Here is a 22,005-nt window from a genome sequence, read left to right on the forward strand (position 1 = left end):
GACCCGTACGCACTACCCTCTTTAGCGCCTTACGGTCAGATGCCGAGCAGTTGCCATACCAGGCGGTGATGCAACCGGTCAGGATGCTCTCGATGGTGCAGCTGTAGAACTTTTTGAGGATCTGGGGTCCCATGCCAAATCTTTTCAGTCTCCTGAGGGGGAAAAGGTTTAGGCAGGCTACCTTCACTTCCTTGGGCACAGGGACTATGGTGGTCTGCTTGAAACATGTAGGCATTACAAACTCAGTCAGGGAGAGGTTGAAAATGTCAGTGAAGACACTTGCCAGTTGGTCAACGAATGCTCGGAGTACACGTCCTGGTAATCTATCTGGCCCTGCGGCCTTGTGAATGTTGACCTGTTTGAAGGGGTTGCTCACATCAGCTACCGAGAGCGTTATCACACAGTCATCCAGAACAGCTGGTGCTCTTGTTCATGCTTCAGTGTTGCTTGCCTCGAAGCGAGCATAAAAGGCTAACCTGGTAGGCTCGCGTCACTGGGCAGTTCGCTTCTGGGTTTCCCTTTGTAGTCCATAATAGTTTTCAAGCCCTGCCACATCCGACGAGCATCAGAGCCGGTGTAGTAGGATTCAATCTAAATCCTGTATTGATGCTTTGCTTGTTTGATGGTTCGTCAGAGGGCATAGCGGAATTTCTTATAGGGGTCCGGATTAGTGTCCCGCTCCTTGAAAGCGGCAGCTCTAGCCTTTAGCTCGATGCAGATGTTGCCTGTAATCCATGGCTTCTGGTTGGGATATGTACGTACGGTCACTGTGGGGATGACGTCGATGTACTTATTGATGAAGCCAGTGACTGAGGTGGTATTCTCCTCAATGCCATTGGATGAATCCTGGAACATATTCCAGTCTGTGCTAGCAAAACAGTCCTGTAGCTTAGCATCCGCATTATCTGACCACTTCCGTATTGAGCGAGTCACGGGTACTTCCTGCTTTAGTTTTTGCCTGTAAGCAGGAATCAGGAGGATAGAATTATGGTCAGATTTGTATGCATCTCTGTGTGTGGAGTAAAGGTGGTCTAGAGTTTTTCCTCTGGTTGCACATGTGACACGCTGGTAAAAATTTGGTAAAACTGATATAATTTTGCCTGCATTAAAGTCCCTGGCCACTAGGAGCGCCGCTTCTGGGTGAGCATTTTCTTGTTTGCTTATGGCCTTATAGAGTTGGTTGATTGCGGTCTAAGTGCCAGCATCAGTCTGTGGTGGTAAATAGACGGCTACGAATAATATAGATGATAACTCTCTTGGTAGATAGTGTGGTCTACAGCTTATCATAAGGTACTCTACCTTTAATATTAGACATCGCTCACCAGCTGTTATTGACAAAAAGACACACACCCCCACCCCTCGTCTTACCAGACGTAGCTTCTCTGTTCTGCCGGTGCATGGAAAATCCCTCCAGCTCTATATTATCCATGTCGTTATTCAGCCACGACTCGGTGAAACATAAGATATTACAGTTCTTAAAACTTCTCTAGGATAGGGGGCAGCATTTTCACGTTTGGATGAAAAGCATACCCAAATTCAACTGCCAGCTACTCACCCCCAGAAGATAAGATATGCATATTATTAGTAGATTTTGATAGAAAACACTCTGAAGTTTCTAAAACTGTTTGAATCATGTCTGTGAGTTTAACAGAAATGATTTAGCAGGCGAAACCCCGAGGACAAACCATTCAGATGTTTTTTTTTTGAGGTCGCTCTCTTTTCAATGGGTTTTCATTGGGAATCCAGATTTCTAAGGGACCTTCTTGCAGTTCCTACCGCTTCCACTGGATGTCAACAGTCTTTAGAAATTGGTTGAGTTTTTTCCCTTTGTGTAATGAAGAAGTACGGCCATCCAGAATGAGGGTAACTTGTGTACTGTTAGATAGAGGTGCGTGACCAGAAAGCTAGCTACAGTTTGTTTTCCTCCTGTATTGAACACAGATCATCCCGTCTTCAATTTTATCGATTATTTACGTTAAACAATATCTATTACAAAAGTAGTTTGTAGTTTGAAATGTAAAAGTAAAAAGTAAAAAAAGTAAAAGTAGTTTGAAATGTTTTGGCAAAGTTTACAGGTAACTTTTGAGATACTTTGTAGTCACGTTGAGCAAGTTGGAACCGGTGCTTTTCTGGATCAAACGCGCCAAATAAATGGACATTTTGGATATATATCGACGGAATTAATCGAACAAAAGGACCATTTGTGATGTTTATGGGACATATTGGAGTGCCAACAAAAGAAGCTTGTCAAAGGTAAGGCATGAATTATATTTTTATTTCTGCGTTTTGTGTCGCGCATGCAGGGTTGAAATATGCTTCTCTTTCTTTGTTTACTATGGTGCTATCATCAGATAATAGCATCGTTTGCTTTCGCCGAAAAGCCTATTTGAAATTTGAAAAGTTGGCTGGATTCACAACAAGTGTAGCTTTAATTTGGTGTATTGCATGTGTGATTTCATGAAAGTTAGATTTTTATTGTAATTTATTTGAATTTGGCGCTCTGCATTTTTACTGGCTTTTGGCCAAGTGGGACGCTAGCGTCCCACATATCCCAGAGAGGTTTTAATGTCCCGTTGGTAGGATAATAGTAGGTCATCAATTTTATTTTCCAATGATTGCATGCTAGCAAGTAGAATTGATGGCTGTGGGAGTTTACTCGCTCGCCTACGGATTCTCAAAAGGCAGCCCGATCTGCTTCCTCTTTTCTTCCGTCTTTTCTTCACGCAAATGATGGGGATCTGGGCCTGTTCCCGGGAGAGCAGTATATCTTTCTCGTCGGATTTGTTAAAGGAAAAATCTTCTTCCAATTTAAGGTGAGTCATCCCAGTTCTGATGTCCAGAAGCTATTTTTGGTCATAAGAGACGGTAGCAGCAACATTATGTAGAAAATAAGATACAAACAACGCAAAAAATGAACAAAATAGCACAATTGATTACGAACAAGTAAAACATCAGCCATCCTCTACAGCGCCATATTAAACATCCCTAACAGGGTTAAAACAGAAACAGCTGAAAGGTTAACAGTTTAGGCATTCATTTTGAGTGATTATGGTTAGGTCTATGTTTTGGGGAAGCTTGAAAACAAAATAATTAAAAACAATGTGTTTCCATCAACTATCATTAACTATGATCACGGCTTGCTAGAGCATTGCAGTGGAGCAGTGGTCTGAGCAGCGCGCTCTGGCTCTGAGATCATCAGTTTGCTCCCAGTGCTGGACAACTGTTTAAGAGGAAGGCATATTATCGACATTTTGGGGACCTTTTTAAATGTCCGAAATCAAAGTGTACTTCTAGTGATCAGGCTGCCCCCCCCCCCCCCCCCCCCCCCCGCTCTACCCAGCTCCTACTGACCTCTACCCAGCCCCCTCCCCTCCACCTAGCTCCTACGGACCTCTACCCAGCTCCTACTGACCTATACCCAGCTCCTACTGACCTCTTGGCTCTCATAAGTTATGAGGCCAGAAGTTCATAAACTTCACTGTGGAAATAGTGATATGCTGATATGCTTCAGTGTGATATGACTGGTTTCATATTTGTCTCCATCGATCGTAAGGACGGTGAAATAGATTTACATCCATTGTCATTTATATTTACAATCCCCTTATCCAAACGTCTTACTCATTTACCCAGATCTAGTCAATGGCTCTTATCCATTTGTAAATGACAGTGCATGGAGAATGGTGTTATTTCCACTACTCATCATTTCTTCAAGCGTAAAGGTGGGGGAATTATGATGGAATTAAGTCACGGTCAGAATACGTAGTATCTGTAGACACACCTGCGACACACCTTCATTTTATTTATCTCTTCCCCAAACGAATAGCAGGTGAATGGCATGCTATTCTCATGCTTAAATTTAATGTCAGAATACACCTAGAGAGAAAAGTGCATAAAAAGGGAATTACGTTCCATTTACACACGCTTAACTTGGTCCACTACTGAAATCAGTGGACACAAACACACACTGACAGAGGGAAAGAGGGAGATGGAGGGGAGGAACCTGCACTGTTCCATTGTGCACTAGACCAGCAAAGTACAATAGAGTCAACAGCATCTCTCAACTCTCTCTCTCTCTCTGTGTGTATGTGAATATGTGCGTGCATGGCTGTGTGTATGTGAATATGTGCGTGCATGGCTGTGTGTATGTGAATATGTGCGTGCATGGCTGTGTGTGTATGTGAATATGTGCGTGCATGGCTGTGTGTATGTGAATATGTGCGTGCATGGCTGTGTGTATGTGAATATGTGCGTGCATGGCTGTGTGTATGTGAATATGTGCGTGCATGGCTGTGTGTATGTGAATATGTGTGTGCATGGCTGTGTGTATGTGAATATGTGCGTGCATGGCTGTGTGTATGTGAATATGTGCGTGCATGGCTGTGTGTGTATGTGAATATGTGCGTGCATGGCTGTGTGTGCATGTGAATATGTGCTTGCATGGCTGTGTACGTCTTAAAGAGAGCTTTTCTGGGTTGAAGGAGAACTGGGGCTTGTAGTGTGTGAAGGTGATTGGGAATTGGTGGTAACATTGTAACGGTGGAGGCTGTTGTGTAAATAGCAGCAGGATTAGTGTTAATCACACTGGTATCCCCAAGGGGATTCTGGGTAGGCCATAACAGAGACGTGGGAGGTCTGCTGACCACACCCTCCATCCCCTGACCCCGAGAACTACCCCCTCCCCTCAGTGACCCTCTATGACCTCAAGACCAGGATTCCTCAACTCTGGGTCCGTATTCACACTGCATCTCTGGATTGCTGCTCTAGAATCAGGTCCCCCTTGTCAATTTATGAATTATCGTCTAAAAGACAAAACTGGTCCTATATCAGCATTTCTACTCTGAGGTTTTCATTTTAACCACGTAATCCCATTGACGAGACTCCATTATAAGTTTTTTGCTATTTTAAGTATTCCAGATAACTATTCAGCAGAAAAGTAAGAAGTCATAGAGCTATTACCAAACTGACTGGACTAAGCAGCTTTTTAGGGTAAAAAGTGCTGTAGTAAGATGCTACTTCAGACTCATTAATTGTCTGCTAATGTCTATCTCAGACTCATTAGTCAGCTTTTAATGTCTGTCAGATGTTACCTGTCCACTGGCAGCAGGGGACATGGATCACATGACTCGAGTCAGTGGCTTTAGTAATGAGGGGAGCACAGGTTGCCAAGTTGGACAGGTGGCTACACCAGGATGGTGAGAGAGAAGGAGAAAGAGAAAGAGAGAGAAGGGGGAGGGGACTCAATTCTATCTACAGTGTATGACAGAAAGTCTCATTTTCTTTCCTCTCCTCTCCTCTCTTCTCCCCTCCTCTCCTCTTCCATCATCTCCTCTTCTCTGCTCTCCCCTCCTGTCCTCTTCCCTTCCTTTCTCTCCTCTCCTCTTCCCTCCTCCCATTTTCTCTTCCCTCCTCTCCTATCTTTTTCTCTTATCTCCTCGCATCTTCAATACATATATTAAGAAGTATTGGAGATTGAACCAGGATAAGAAATAATTTCATGGTGTGGATATAAGCAAATTTACACTTGGAGGACTGCCTGGCACCTCTCTCTACCAGTACCAGCGGACTCACACATTTGCATGCACATATACACACAAAGCACATACACACCAGGTTTACCGTGGGAATGCCTCTGGCATTGCATTGGTCAATGAGGTGATGCATTTAAATGGAAATATATTTAAACCCTGGCTGTGTGTGTGTGTTTGTGTGTGTGTGTGTTTGTGTGTGTGTGTGTGTGTGTGTGTGTGTGTGTGTGTGTGTGTGTGTGTGTGTGTGTGTGTGTGTGTGTGTGTGTGTGTGTGTGTGTGTGTGTGTGTGTGTGTGTGTGTATCTAAACCCTGTCTCTCTCCTCCCAGTCACACATACATTAGGGTATGGTTGGCTGGCTATTAAAAGACACCCCACTGCCACTCCCCCGTGTAAGACCAGGCGGGATTAGCCTGTTCTATTACACACTAATCTAGTGACCAAAAGACCACAATGACACCCTACAGAGAGAGGGAGAAAGAGAGAGGGAGATAGGGGGGCATAGAGAGAGAGAGAGAGAGAGCGAGAGAGAGAGAGAGAGAGAGAGCGAGAGAGAGAGAGAAAATCCTTTTTCTTAATATGGTTTCTTGCAGAGACAGACAGGCAGATTAGTAACTGGTGTCTAGCTTGGTGCTTGGGTATCCCTCAAACTCTATTAGAATGGTAGAGTGGGTGCGCCTGTATTCATATGACAGGGTGTGTTTTGTGTGAGAAAGCAGTGTGTCTAAGGCCGTTAACGGGATCAACTCTTCAAAAAGACTGTCACAGCATATCTCTGCCCCGCACCCCTAACCCACAGGGCAGATGTGTGTCTGTGTGTGTTTCCGTGTCAGTAAGATCCTATGCAAAACCCTGGTGTAGAATGTCTGAGTATCCAAGGTGACTTGCTGTTGTCTCCAGCTGGCAAGAATTTTATTCCATCCAAAATCAAATGAACAAATATCCCAGATTTGAATGTGAAATTGAGGTTTGGTTTTGTGCAAGCAGTTGCTCCAGTGACACATATCCCTGAGTACACCATGTTCTGTACTGCTATGTATGTTAGTCCCCTGTCCTATTCTGTCCATGTGTAGTTCTCTCCTGTTGTGGGTGTGTGTGTATGTGTGGGTGTGTGTGTATGTGTGTGTGTGTGTGTATGTGTGTCACATTGTGTGTTTAGCAGATGGCACTCTCCACACCACTGAACGTTTTAACAGAACGCCTCCCAGCACCCTTCACTTGAATCCACCTGGCTTTGCCGCCGCTGGCCAGAACACACTAGTGAACACTCTTCACGTCGTTACATACACACAAACACACACACACTTCCCAGTCACACACACTCTGCCGCATCTGTGGCAAAAATAAGTTCTGACAGAAGCAGCCCATCTCAGTTTGGACATTTATTACAATACAATATGTCAGTCAGTCATTTTCCATATTCCTATTTTACAATTTACAACCCAGATAATTAGAAGACTATAAATAGAATGAAATGCTTCATGTACCTGAATTCATTTTCAAACAATTACATTTACAAAGACATAGAATACCTACAGTATATGCTAATCGTTGACTAGATAAAACCATTGTTAGTGTGTTCATCCTCAATAAAAAAGGCATTGAGAGCTTGGCACAATAAATTCTATCACATAACACTCTCCTCCCTGTCTTCCTGGCTTTGCATATCCAAAACTGGTCCTCAAAGACAAGCACGCACGCACGCACACACAGCGTGATGCTTCAGAACTACACTTTCTCAGCTTGTCCTTTAAGTTTCTGTTGACTTTCAGACATCCTTCAAATGTTTCAGATAGAGCCCAACGCTCCACAACAGCTAAAACATCTCTCCTTCAAATGTTTCAGATAGAGCCCAACGCTCCAGAACATCTAAAACATCTCTCCTTCAAATGTTTCAGATAGAGCCCAACGCTCCACAACAGCTAAAACATCTCTCCTTCAAATGTTTCAGATAGAGCCCAACGCTCCAGAACATCTAAAACATCTCTCCTTCAAATGTTTCAGATAGAGCCCAACAACATCTAAAACATCTCTCCTTCAAATGTTTCAGATAGAGCCCAACGCTCCAGAACATCTAAAACATCTCTCCTTCAAATGTTTCAGATAGAGCCCAACAACATCTAAAACATCTCTCCTTCAAATGTTTCAGATAGAGCCCAACGCTCCAGAACATCTAAAACATCTCTCCTTCAAATGTTTCAGATAGAGCCCAACGCTCCAGAACATCTAAAACATCTCTCCTTCAAATGTTTCAGATAGAGCCCAACGCTCCAGAACATCTAAAACATCTCTCCTTCAAATGTTTCAGATAGAGCCCAACAACATCTAAAACATCTCTCCTTCAAATGTTTCAGATAGAGCCCAACGCTCCAGAACATCTAAAACATCTCTCCTTCAAATGTTTCAGATAGAGCCCAACGCTCCAGAACATCTAAAACATCTCTCCTTCAAATGTTTCAGATAGAGCCCAACGCTCCAGAACATCTAAAACATCTCTCCTTCAAATGTTTCAGATAGAGCCCAACGCTCCAGAACATCTAAAACATCTCTCCTTCAAATGTTTCAGATAGAGCCCAACGCTCCAGAACAGCTAAAACATCTCTCCTTCAAATGTTTCAGATAGAGCCCAACGCTCCACAACAGCTAAAACATCTCTCCTTCAAATGTTTCAGATAGAGCCCAACAACAGCTAAAACATCTCTGCTTCAAATGTTTCAGATAGAGCCCAACGCTCCACAACAGCTAAAACATCTCTCCCCTACCAGCTGAAAATTTGCCAACATTCTGTCACGATTCAGATATGATAAACAGCACATTTGCACAATGACAAAATATAGACTATCGTAGTCATATGAAATGCCTTAGGCCATACTTGGTGGACATTCAACTCCTGGCTTTATTCATTGAACTCTGCTTCACTATAAACTTACAAGTCCTTGTTGATGAATGGATGTAGCACTTATTAGTACTTGTCAACAAAGTTCAATGGATGGACTACTCCTTAGTGGTTATGGGAGTTGGAGTCCTTATATTGTATTAGAGATTAATGAGTAGTGTGGTCCTGAAATGCATATGTGGCAAATTGGAGACATATATTCTGTTTGTGTAGTGGAGATCAAAAACAAAAGTTTATCTGAACAGAAAACATTGGTACCACTGAACTAGGGCTGGGCAATATATCAAATTAATTTGAATTAATCTTTTTGCGTGATATTCCAAATGCCTGTATTGCAAAATCAAGTTCTTTTTTTGATAACATTCTTATATCCGCTTGTTCTCATGTTGTCTTTTTGGTCTCGTCTCCTTCGCTCCTTCTGTGCTGTGTGCACCTTCCCATTTACACCAGAGATCTGTATGTAATGACGAGATGCTCATGTCTCTGCCCTAACAATGGGAGGCGATAACAATTCAACTGTTCTGCCTTGTAAGCTAGCAAAAAAATCCAAGTTGGCAAAATTTGAAATATAAAGATTACCTGGCTACTCACTAGGACGTGGACTGGTGCTTGAGAGATTATAAACAATCTTCTGAAATGCCTTCTACAAGAAGTTAGTCATTATTAGTGAATGTGCATTATGCATGCTTCTGGTTATTACATTTGTAACAAAAATTGCATTTTCATAGACAGACTTGAAAGCCATATCAGTGATTATTGCAAAAAAAGAAGGTTGAACTATTTTGATAAAATAATACAATAATTAGTGAAATGTAGTGTATTTTACCTTTATGTATATACAACAACGCTTATTTAGAGAAAACCTTTTAGAAATTGATATATCGTGAATCACCCATAAATAGGAAAAAATAATAATCTAATAATCATTTTTAGGTCATATCGCCCAGCCGAACTCTAAACAAACTACAGAAACGTTTCGCACATGACTTAAAAGTCAGGATGACCGTGACAAACATTGTCGTGTCACAAAGTCACCAAAAAAAGAAAATAATTAAGAGCAGTTGAATTTCTTTTTTTTACAGACACATATGTACAAAAAGTAAACAGAACAAGAGACGGAAAGTTCCGTTGGTTCCACTGAAACACACAGGGAACCTCTTCAACAGCTTCTTCAGCCTCAGGTCAATCCTCTGAACTATGCCCTAAGGTTATATGGTTTATAAAAGTGCCTCTTTTCTCTCCTCCGTTCATATTTTCTGTTGTAGGGTTTGTTTGTTGACGTTATTCCTTATGAACATCTCAATCTAAAGTGCATGGATGACGTAAACGTCTGTTTCTGTTTGATATCCATTCACTGGCTCAGACGGGAACCATACTGTCCTGCATCTGGTCCTGTATTTGTTGCATGTGGGACAGCAATACCTGCTGCACACTGGCAAGGATCTGGTCCTGGTGTGATGGTGTGACGATTCCTATACTGGCCATGTCCCTGTAAACATAGTACAATACACAATTAGGCATGTTGGGAGTTGAACAGAGCATGCACACGGACACACAAAACGAAAGAGAGAGAAAGAGCGAGAGAATAGGAGAGACAGAGAGAGACTATTGAGAAAGGACGCCGTAGGCAGACCTGGCTCTCAAGAGAAGACAGGCTATGTGCACACTGCCCACAAAATGAGGTGGAAACTGAGCTGCACTTCCTAACCTGCCAAATGTATGACCATATTAGAGACACATATTTCCCTCAGATTACACAGATCCACAAAGAATTCGAAAAAACAAACCCAATTTTGATAAACTCCCATATCTATTGGGTGAAATACCACAGTGTGCCATCACAGCAGCATGATTTGTGACCTGTTGCCACAAGAAAAGGGCAACCAGTGAAGAACAAACACCATTGTAAATACAACCAATATTTATATTTATTTATTTTCCCTTTTGTACTTTACCCATTTGCACATTGTTACAACACTGTATATATACATAATATGACATTTGTAATGTCTTTATTCTTTTGGAACTTCTGTGAGTGTAATGTTTACTGTTCATTTCATTTTTGTATATTATCTACTTCACTTGCTTTGGCATGGTTAACATATGTTTCTCATGCCAATAAAGCCCCTTGAATTGAGAGGGGGAGAGAGAGACAGAGCGAGACAGAGAGAGAGAGAGAGAGAGAAACCGACTCACTGCTGTGTGAGGGTTAGCAGGCTGTCAGGACTGGTGTATCCAGCAGCAGTGACGATGTCTCTGTACATGTCCATCCCTATAGCCTGGAGCCAGTATTCTACTGACCACACTGACACAAACTCTGGACCTCCTACAGGCTCCAACAGAGTGGGAACAGGCCTGCACAGAGATATAAAGAAATAATGAGTTATAGTGAGTCCATGTTATGCTGAAAAAACATTGAAAGGGCCTGCGATGAAAGACATGGTTTCCTCTGGGTGTGTGTGTGTGTGTGTACCTCTCTCCTCCTGTCCTCTTCAGTGTGGTAGTTGGGTTGCGGATGAGTTTATCCAGAATGTTGAGGATCTGCGTGAAACTTGGTCTGTGTATTCTGTCTCTCTGCCAGCAGTCTAACATCAGTTGGTGCAGACAAACTGGACAGTCCATAGGTGGGGGCAGACGGTAACCCTCATCTATCGCTTTTATCACCTAGAGAGAGGGGGAGATAGGGATCAAGTGGGTAAGAAAGCATGTTTAACTAACTTTGTCTAACTGCTCAACTTAGTTTCTGTCTCACATTCAGGCGAATGTCTTGTTTTTGAGTTTTAACACATGCTTACATCCTGGTTACTCATGTCCCAATATGGCCGCTCTCCATATGACATCACCTCCCACATGACCACGCCGTAGCTCCATGTGTCAGAGGCTGGAGTGAACTTCCTGTAGGCGATGGCCTCTGGAGCAGTCCATCTGATGGGGATCTTCCCCTCTGGAGAGTGGTACGTCCCAGTCACCTCCTGTAACACATGGAAGAGAATGAGAAATGAGAAATTAGGATCCACAGGTGCTAAGGACCCACATTTAAAAGATGAGTGATCTAACAATCATTGAAACCTTATCTTGCATAATAAATCATTACTTCAGACAAGTAATATGCATGTTTAGGTTCTTTGTTCTATGTTCTATCCTGTGTTTCTGTGTTCTTACCCGTGTGGTGTATGCTGCCTCAGGGTCGTCCTCCAGTACTCGTGACAGGCCGAAGTCAGACACCTTACACACCAGGTTGCTGTTGACCAGGATGTTGCGGGCGGCCAGGTCTCGGTGAACGTAGCTCATGTCAGACAGGTACTTCATGCCCGACACGATGCCACGCAGCATGCCCACCAGCTGGATCACTGTGAACTGACCGTCGTGTTTCTAATGGAGAAAGACAATATAGACATTAGAATAGAGTTTACAGTATGAACACAAAGACACAGACTCTCTCTCGTTCTCCTTCTTACCCTGAGGAAGGTGTTGAGGGATCCATTCTCCATGTACTCTGTGATGATCATCACTGGTTTACCTGAACAGGAGACAAACAAGCAGCGATTAAGCCAGGGTGGAGTTCCACAAAGATCAGTTTTGGGTTCCCTGCTTTTACTTTCTAAATGAAGAAAGAACCTGTAAATCTCTGCTTAGATTGGTCAAAGTAGCTGTCAATCACTCACATCGTGTGACCACACCCTCCAGTCTGATGATGTTTGGGTGGTCGAATTGTCCCATGATGCTGGCCTCAGAGAGGAAGTCCCGCCTCTGTTTGTCAGCATATCCTGCCTTCAGACTCTTTATGGCCACGTAGATCTCTCTCTTCCCCTGGAGCCGCAGACGGCCACTACACACCTCCCCAAACTCACCTACAACGCACACAGATACACACAGTATAAATAACTACACACCTCCCCAAACTCACCTACAACGCACATAGATACACACAATATAAATAACTACACACCTCCCCAAACTCACCTACAACGCACATAGATACACACAATATAAATAACTACACACCTCCCCAAACTCACCTACAACACACATAGATACACACAGTATAAATAACTACACACCTCCCCAAACTCACCTACAACACACACAGATAAACACAATATCAATAACTACACACCTCCCCAAACTCACCTACAACACACACAGATACACACAGTATAAATAACTACACAGCTCCCCAAACTCACCTACAACACACACAGATACACACAATATAAATAACTACACACCTCCCCAAACTCACCAAAAACACACACAGATACACACAGTTTAAATAACTACACACCTCCCCAAACTCACCTACCATGCACACACACACACACACACACACACACACACACACACACACACACACACACACACACACACACACACACACACACACACACACACACACACACACACACACACACACACACACACACACACACACACACACACACACACACCTTGATGATTTATTATCAGTGTGTGTGTCAGGCTCCCTTACCGATGCCAATTACTTTCTCTATGTGTATGTTGGAGGCGTCAATCTCTTTGGCAAACTCATGGACAGCCTGGTCCGGGTCCTCATAGGTGAAGGGGTCCACGTATATCCTCACACCTTCAGATGGAGAGGGGGAGGGAAGGAGGGGGGGAATGGAGATGGTTTGAGAAAATAAATTGGAAGGGATAGAGGGATGCCCACATGAGTATGTGCTCGGCCATGTTTGTTTGTGTGTGTGGTCTTACCTGGGTTTAAATGTTTCTCCTCCTCTAAGTCCTGCTTAGCTTTGCTGTATTGTCCCCTCCTGAAATAACAGAGGAAGAGAATGAAGTAGTGAAGGGAACAGAACACAGCTCACTAACAGGTAGAAGAAGGAGAGGGGGATGGAGGGAGAACAGTGACTTAGGAAGAAGGAGAAGGGGATGGAGGGAGAATAGTGACTTAGGAAGAAGGAGAAGGGGATGGAGGGAGAACAGTGACTTAGGAAGAAGGAGAAGGGGATGGAGGGAGAATAGTGACTTAGGAAGAAGGAGAAGGGGATGGAGGGAGAACAGTGACTTAGGAAGAAGGAGAAGGGGATGGAGGGAGAATAGTGACTTAGGAAGAAGGAGAAGGGGATGGAGGGAGAACAGTGACTTAGGAAGAAGGAGAAGGGGATGGAGGGAGAACAGTGACTTAGGAAGAAGGAGAAGGGGATGGAGGGAGAACAGTGACTTAGGAAGAAGGAGAAGGGGATGGAGGGAGAACAGTGACTTAGGAAGAAGGAGAAGGGGATGGAGGGAGAACAGTGACTTAGGAAGAAGGAGAAGGGGATGGAGGGAGAATAGTAATTTAGGAAGAAGGAGAAGGGGATGGAGGGAGAATAGTAATTTAGGAAGAAGGAGAAGGGGATGGAGGGAGAATAGTGACTTAGGAAGAAGGAGAAGGGGATGGAGGGAGAATAGTGACTTAGGGAGAAGGGGATGGAGGGAGAACAGTGACTTAGGAAGAAGGAGAGGGGGATGGAGGGAGAATAGTAATTTAGGAAGAAGGAGAAGGGGATGGAGGGAGAATAGTAATTTAGGAAGAAGGAGAAGGGGATGGAGGGAGAATAGTGACTTAGGAAGAAGGAGAAGGGGATGGAGGGAGAATAGTAATTTAGGGAGAAGGGGATGGAGGGAGAATAGTAATTTAGGAAGAAGGAGAGGGGGATGGAGGGAGAATAGTGACTTAGGAAGAAGGAGAAGGGGATGGAGGGAGAATAGTAATTTAGGAAGAAGGAGAAGGGGATGGAGGGAGAACAGTGACTTAGGAAGAAGGAGAAGGGGATGGAGGGAGAATAGTAATTTAGGGAGAAGGGGATGGAGGGAGAACAGTGACTTAGGAAGAAGGAGAAGGGGATGGAGGGAGAACAGTGACTTAGGAAGAAGGAGAAGGAGATGGAGGGAGAACAGTGACTTAGGAAGAAGGAGAAGGGGATGGAGGGAGAATAGTAATTTAGGAAGAAGGAGAAGGGGATGGAGGGAGAACAGTAATTTAGGAAGAAGGAGAAGGGGATGGAGGGAGAACAGTGACTTAGGAAGAAGGAGAAGGGGATGGAGGGAGAATAGTGGTGTGTGTGTGTGTGTGTGTGTGTGTGTGTGTGTGTGTGTGTGTGTGTGTGTGTGTGTGTGTGTGTGTGTGTGTGTGTGTGTGTGCCCACACGCGTGACACCTTAGTCCTGAGAGCTACTCTCAGTATAAAGCAGCCTCAAGGGAGAGGTTGTGTGTGTGTGGAGGCAAGGGGAAGTTGATACAGGGGCTGTGTTTTTGTGAACACTAATGATAAAATCAGGGACAAGGGGATTACCAGGTGAGCAATCAGGCCTTTAGGAAACACCGTCTCTTTTAGGACAAATCAAATCAATCAAATCAAATGTTATTTGTCAGATGCACCGAATACAACAGCTGTAGACCTTACAGGGAAATGCTTACTTACAAGCCCTTAACCAACAATGCAGCTTTAAGAAGTGTTAAGAAAGTATTTACTAAAATGAACTGAAGTGAAGAAAAAAAATTATATATATATATTTTTTTAAATCAACAAATAATTAAGGAGCAACAATAAATCAAATCAAATTTATTTATATAGCCCTTCTTACATCAGCTGATATCTCAAAGTGCTGTACAGAAACCCAGCCTAAAACCCCAAAAAGCAAGCATTGCAGGTGTAGAAGCACGGTGGCTAGGAAAAACTCCCTAGAAAGGCCAAAACCTAGAAAGAAACCTAGAGAGGAACCAGGCTATAAGGGGTGGCCAGTCCTCTTCTGGCTGTGCCGGGTGGAGATTATAACAGAACATGGCCAAGATGTTAAAATGTTCATAAAAATAATAATAATCACAGTAGTTGTCGAGCACCTCAGGAGTAAATGTCAGTTGGCTTTCATAGCCAATCATTAAGAGTATCTCTACCGCTCCTGCTGCCTCTAGAGAGTTGAAAAAAGCAGGTCTGGGACAGGTAGCACGTCCGGTGAACAGGTCAGGGTTCCATAGTCGCAGGCAGAACAGTTGAAACTGGAGCAGCAGCACGGCCAGGTGGACTGGGGACAGCAAGGAGTCATCATGCCAGGTCCTCCGAGAGAGAGAAAGAGAGAATTAGAGAGAGCATACTTAAATTCACATAGGACACCGTATAAAGTACTCCAGATATAACAGACTGACCCTAGCCCCCCGACACATAAACTACTGCAGCATAAATACTGGAGGCTGAGACAAGAGGGGTCAGGAGACATTGTGGCCCCATCCGATGATACCCCCGGACAGGGCCAAACAGGCAGGATATAACCCCACCCACTTTGCCAAAGCACAGCCCCCACACCACTAGAGGGATATCTTCAACCACCAACTTACCATCCTGAGACAAGGCCGAGTATAGCACACAAAGATCTCCTCCACGGCACAACCCAAGGGGGGTCGCCAACCCAGACAGGAAGATCACGTCAGTGACTCAACCCACTCAAGTGACGCACCCCTCCTAGGGACAGCATGGAAGAGCACCAGTAAGCCAGTGACTCCGCCCCTGTAATAGGGTTAGAGGCAGAGAATCCCAGTGGAGAGAGGGGAACCGGCCAGGCAGAGACAGCAAGGGCGGTTCGTTGCTCCAGAGCCTTTCCGTTCACCTTCACACTCCTGGGCCAGACTACACTCAATCATACCCACTGAGAGAGATGAGATGAGTCTTCAGTAAAGACTTAAAGGTTGAGACCGAGTCTGCGTCTCTCACATGAGTAGGCAGACCATTCCATTAAAATGGAGATCTATAAGAGAAAGCCCTGCCTCCAGCTGTTTGCTTAGAAATTCTAGGGACAATTAGGAGGCCTGCGTCTTGTGACGTGTAGGTATGTACGGCAGGACCAAATCGGAAAGATAGGTAGGAGCAAGCCCATGTAATGCTTTGTAGGTTAGCAGTAAAACCTTGAAATCAGCCCTTGCCTTAACAGGAAGCCAGTGTAGGGAGGCTAGCACTGGAGTAATATGATAAAAATGTTGGGTTCTAGTCAGGATTCTAGCAGCCGTATTTAGCACTAACTGAAGTTTATTTAGTGCTTTATCCGGGTAGCCGGAAAGTAGAGCATTGCAGTAGTCTAACATAGAAGTAACAAAAGCATGGATTAATTTTTCTGCATCATTTTTGGACAGAAAGTTTCAGATTTTTGCAATGTTACGTAGATGGAAAAAAGCTATTCCTTGAAACAGTCTTGATATGTTCGTCAAAAGAGAGATCAGGGTCCAGAGTAACGCCGAGGTCCTTCACAGTTTTATTTGAGATGACTGTACAACCATCAAGATTAATTGTCAGATTCAACAGAAGATCTCTTTGTTTCTTGGGACCTAGAACAAGCATCTCTGTTTTGTCCGAGTTTAAAAGTAGAAAGTTTGCAGCCATCCACTTCCTTATGTCTGAAATACAGGCTTCTAGCGAGGGCAATTTTGGGGCTTCACCATGTTTCATTGAAATGTACAGCTGTGTGGCATCCGCATAGCAGTGAAAGTTAACATTATGTTTCCGAATGACATCACCAAGAGGTAAAATATATAGTGAAAACAATAGTGGTCCTAAAACGGAACCTTGAGGAACACCGACATTTACAGTTGATTTGTCAGAGGACAAACCATCCACAGAGACAAACTGATATCTTTCCGACAGATAAAATCTAAACCAGGCCAGAACTTGTCCGTGTAGACCAATTTGGGTTTCCAATCTCTCCAAAAGAATGTGGTGATCGATGGTATCAAAAGCAGCACTAAGGTCTAGGAGCATGAGGACAGATGCAGAGCCTCGGTCTGACGCTATTAAAAGGTCATTTACCAGCTTCACAAGTGCAGTCTCAGTGCTATGATGGGGTCTGAAACCAGACTGAAGCATTTCGTATACATTGTTTGTCTTCAGGAAGGCAGTGAGTTGCTGCGCAACAGCTTTTTCATTTTTTTTTTAAAGGAATAGAAGATTCGATGTAGGCCGATAGTTTTTTACATTTGCTGGGTCAAGGTTTGGCTTTTCAAGAGAGGCTTTATTACTGCCACTTTTAGTGAGTTTGGTACACAACCGGTGGATAGAGAGCCGTTTATTATGTTCAACATAGGAGGGCCAAGCACACGAAGCAGCTCTTTCAGTTGTTTAGTTGGAATAGGGTCCAGTATGCAGCTTGAAGGTTTAGAGGCCATGATTATTTTCATCATTGTGTCAAGAGATATAGTACTAAAACACTTGAGTGTCTCTCTTGATCCTAGGTCCTGGCAGAGTTGTGCAGACTCAGGACATGTAACGGCGTTCCTCTTCCTCTTCATCCGAAGAGGAGTAGCAGGGATTGAACCAAAATGCAGCTTCGTGATATGACATGATATTTATTGAACAAGACAAAAACGAACTATACTTGAATAACTAACAAAAATAACAAACGACGTAGACGAACCTGAACATAAGAACTTACATGACACGAAGAACGCATGAAACAGGAACAGACTACATAAACCGAACGAACGAACAAACAAACCGAAACAGTCCCGTGTGGCGCAACGTACATAGACACAGACACAGGAGACAACCACCCACAAACAAACAATGTGACACCACCTACCTTAATATGATTCTCAATCAGAGGAGATGAAAACCACCTGCCTCTAATTGAGAACCATATCAGGTACCCATTAAACCAACATAGAAACACAAAACATAGACTGCCCACCCAAACTCACGTCCTGACCAACTAACACATACAAAAACTAACAGAAAACAGGTCAGGAACGTGACAGGACAACTGAGCTTTGGAGGAATACGCAGATTTAAAGAGGAGTCCGTAATTTGCTTTCTAATGATCATGATCTTTTCCTCAAAGAAGTTCATGAATTCATTACTGCTGAAGTGAAAGCCATCCTCTCTTGGGGAATGCTGCTTTTTAGTTAGCTTTGCGACAGTATCAAAAATAAATTTAGGATTGTTCTTATTTTCCTCAATTAAGTTGGAAAAATAGGATGATCGAGCAGCAGTGAGGGCTCTTCGATACTACACGGTACTGTCTTTCCAAGTTAGTCGGAAGACTTCGAGTTTGGTGTGGCGCCATTTCCGTTCCAATTTTCTGGAAGCTTGCTTCAGAGCTCGGGTATTTTCTGTATACCAGGGAGCTAGTTTCTTATGACAAATCTTTTTAGTTTTTAGGGGTGCAACTGCATCTAGGGTATTGCGCAAGGTTAAATTGAGCTCATCAGTTAGGTGGTTAACTGATTTTTGTCCTCTGACGTCCTTGGGTAGGCAGAAGGAGTCTGGAAGGGCATCAAGGAATCTTTTGGTTGTCTGAGAATTTTTAGCACGACTTTTGATGCTCCTTGGTTGGGGTCTGAGCAGATTATTTTTTGCGATTGCAAACGTAATAAAATGGTGGTCCGATACATTAAAAACATTAAGATCCACAACATTTATTCCAGGGGACAAAACTAGGTCCAGAGTATGACTGTGACAGTGAGTAGGTCCAGAGACATGTTGGACAAAACCCACTGAGTCGATGATGGCTCCGAAAGCCTTTTGGAGTGGGTCTATGGACTTTTCCATGTGAAAATTAAAATCACAAAAAATTTGAATATTATCTGCTATGACTACAAGGTCCGATAGGAATTCAGGGAACTCAGTGAGGAACGCTGTATATGGCCCAGGAGGCCTGTAAACAGTAGCTATAAAAAGTGATTGAGTAGGCTGCATAGATTTCATGACTAGAAGCTCAAAAGACAAAAACGTCTTTTTTTTGTAAATTGAAATTTGCTATCGTAAATGTTCGCAACATCTCCGCCTTTGCGGGATGCACGGGGGATATGGTCACTAGTGTAACCAGGAGGTGATTAGTTCATTGACTAACTGCCTTTGAAGTGAGGGATCTAACATTAAGTAGCCCTATTTTGAGATGTGAGGTATCACGATCTCTTTCAATAATGGCAGGAATGGAGGAAGTCTTTATTCTAGTGAGATTGCTAAGGCGAACACCGCCATGTTTAGTTTTGCCCAACCTAGGTCGAGGCACAGACACGGTCTCAATGGGGATAGCAGAGCTGACTACACTGACTGTGCTAGTGGCAGACTCCACTAAGCTGGCAGGCTGGCTAACAGCCTGCTGCCTGGCCTGCACCCTATTTCATTGTGGAGCTAGAGCCCTGTCTATGCTGGTAGATAAGATGAGAACACCCCTCCAGCTAGGATGGAGTCCGTCACTCCTCAGCAGACCAGGCTTGTTCCTGTTTGTGGGTGAGTCCCAGAAAGAGGGCCAATTATCTACAAATTTAATCTTTTGGGAGGGGCAGAAAACAGTTTTCAACCAACGATTGAGTTGTGAGACTCTGCTGTAGAGCTCATCACTCCCCCTAACTGGGAGGGGGCCAGAAACAATTACTCGATGCCGACACATCTTTCTAGCTGATTTCCACGCTGAAGCTATGTTGCGCTTGGTGACCTCTGACGGTTTCATCCTAACATCGTTGGTGCCGACGTGGATAACAATATCTCTATACTCGCCAGTTTTAGCTGTAGCCAGCACCATCTTCAGATTAGCCTTAACGTCGGTTGCCCTGCCCCCTGGTAAACAGTGTATGATCGCTGGATGATTCGTTTTAAGTCTAATACTGCGGGTAATGGAGTCGCCAATGACTAGGGTTTTCAATTTGTCAGAGCTAATGGGAGGCTTCGGCGTCTCAGACCCCGTAACGGGAGGAGTAGAGACCAGAGAAGACTTGGCCTCAGACTCCGACTCGCTGCTTAATGGGGAGAACCGGTTGAACGTTTCTGTCGGCTGAATGAGCGACACCGGTTGAGCATTTCAGCATTTCCCTCCAGAAGCCATGAGAAAGTTGTCCAGCTGCGGGGACCGTGCAAGGGGATTTGTACTAACGTTACTATCTGTACTTACTGGTGGCACAGACGCTGTTTCATCCTTTCCTACACTGAAATTACCCTTGCCTAACGATTGCGTCTGAAGCTGGGCTTGCAGCACAGCTATCCTCGCCATAAGGCGAATGTTCTCCTGTATATTATGAGGACAGCGACTGCAATTAGAAGGCATCATGTTAATGTTACTACTTAGCTTCAGCTGTTGGAAGTCCTGACGAACCATGTCCAGATAAAGCGTCCGGAGTGAAAAAGTTAAATGAAAAAAAGTTGAGTGAGTGAAAAACAAAAAATATAAACGGTAATTAAAAAGTAAAAACCGTAAAGTTGTCAGGTAGCAAAGTAAGGTTGGCAACAAAACGCACAGCAACACATAAACAAGTCTGCAAGTTGTGACCGGAAATGACGGAATAAAAAAACTGTAGCGAGGCTATATACAGGGGGATACTGGTACATAGTCAATGTGCGGGGGCACCGGTTAGTCGAGGTAATTGAGGTAATAGGTACACTACCATTCAAAGGTTTGGGGCCACTTAGAAATGTCCTTGTTTTGGAAAGAAAAGCAAATGTTTTGTCCATTAAAATAACATCAAATTGATCAGAAATACAGTGTAGACATTGTTAATGTTGTAAATGACTATTGTAACTGGAAACGGCGGATTTTTTAAGGAATATCTACATAGGCATACAGAGGCCCATTATCAGCAACCATCACTCCTGTGTTCCAATGGCACGTTGTGTTAGCTAATCCAAGTTTATAATTTTAAAAGGCTCATTAGAAAACACTTTTGCAATTATGTTAGCACAGCTGAAAACTATTGTTCTGATTAAAGAAGCAATAAAACTGGCCTTCTTTAGACTAGTTGAGTATCTGGAGCATCAGCATTTGTGGGCTCGATTACAGGCTCAAAATGGCCAGAAACAAAGAACTTTCTTCTGAAACTCATCAGTCTATTCTTGTTCTGAGAAATGAAGGCTATTCCATGCGAGAAATTGCCAAGAAACTGAAGATCTCATACAGTGCTGTGTACTACTCCCTTCACAGAACAGTGCAAACTGGCTCTAACCAGAATAGAAAGAGGAGTGGGAGGCCTAGGTGCACAACTGAGCTAGAGGACAAGTACATCAGAGTATCTAGTTTGAGAAACAGACACCTCACAAGTACTCAACTGGCAGCTTCATTAAATAGTACCTGCAAAGCACCAGTCTCTATGTCAACAGTGAAGAGGCGACTCTGGGATGCTGGCCTTCCTATCAGAGTTGCAAAGAAAAAGCCATATCTCAGACTAGCCAATAAAAATAAAAGATTAAGATGGGCAAAAGAACACAGACACTGGACAGAGGAAGATTGGAAAAAAGTGTTGTGGACAGACAAATCTAAGTTTGAGGTGTTCGGATCACAAAGAGAAACATTCGTGAGACGCAGAACAAATTAAAAGATGCTGGAGGAGTGCTTGACGCCATCTGTCAAGCATGGTAGAAGCAATGTCATGGTCTGGGGGTGCTTTGGTGGTGGTAAAGTGGGAGATTTGTACAGGGTAAAAGGGATCTTGAAGAAGGAAGGCTATCACTCCATTTTGCAACGCCATGCCATACCCTGTGGACGGCCCTTAATTGGAGCCAATTTCCTCTTACAACAGGACAATGACCCAAAGCACAGCTCCAAACTCTGCAAGAACTATTTAGGGAAGAAGCAGTCAGCTGGTATTCTGTC

At 43.7% G+C, this 22,005-nt stretch overlaps 1 protein-coding gene across 2 annotated transcripts in view; it reads right to left on the reverse strand.

Annotated features, from left to right (window-relative positions):
- Positions 1 to 9,781: 9,781 nt before the first annotated feature.
- The window catches only part of LOC120055638 (ephrin type-A receptor 4-like), a 66,080-nt gene continuing 53,856 nt past the window's right edge, over positions 9,782 to 22,005 (reverse strand). The window contains exons 11-19 of one of the 2 annotated variants that reach the window (XM_039003529.1): positions 13,154 to 13,212; positions 12,912 to 13,025; positions 12,088 to 12,273; positions 11,881 to 11,942; positions 11,585 to 11,794; positions 11,218 to 11,364; positions 10,896 to 11,086; positions 10,619 to 10,777; positions 9,782 to 9,911 (exon numbers count right to left, since the gene is read on the reverse strand). In XM_039003529.1, coding sequence (XP_038859457.1) covers positions 9,782 to 9,911; positions 10,619 to 10,777; positions 10,896 to 11,086; positions 11,218 to 11,364; positions 11,585 to 11,794; positions 11,881 to 11,942; positions 12,088 to 12,273; positions 12,912 to 13,025; positions 13,154 to 13,212 — 1,258 coding nt within the window. Of the gene's footprint in view, positions 9,912 to 10,618; positions 10,778 to 10,895; positions 11,087 to 11,217; positions 11,395 to 11,584; positions 11,795 to 11,880; positions 11,943 to 12,087; positions 12,274 to 12,911; positions 13,026 to 13,153; positions 13,213 to 22,005 lie in introns of both variants that reach the window. The other variant, XM_039003528.1, reaches the window with a different exon arrangement.

The sequence above is a fragment of the Salvelinus namaycush genome, chromosome 11, assembly GCF_016432855.1.
Source record: "Salvelinus namaycush isolate Seneca chromosome 11, SaNama_1.0, whole genome shotgun sequence".
NCBI lineage: Eukaryota > Metazoa > Chordata > Actinopteri > Salmoniformes > Salmonidae > Salvelinus > Salvelinus namaycush.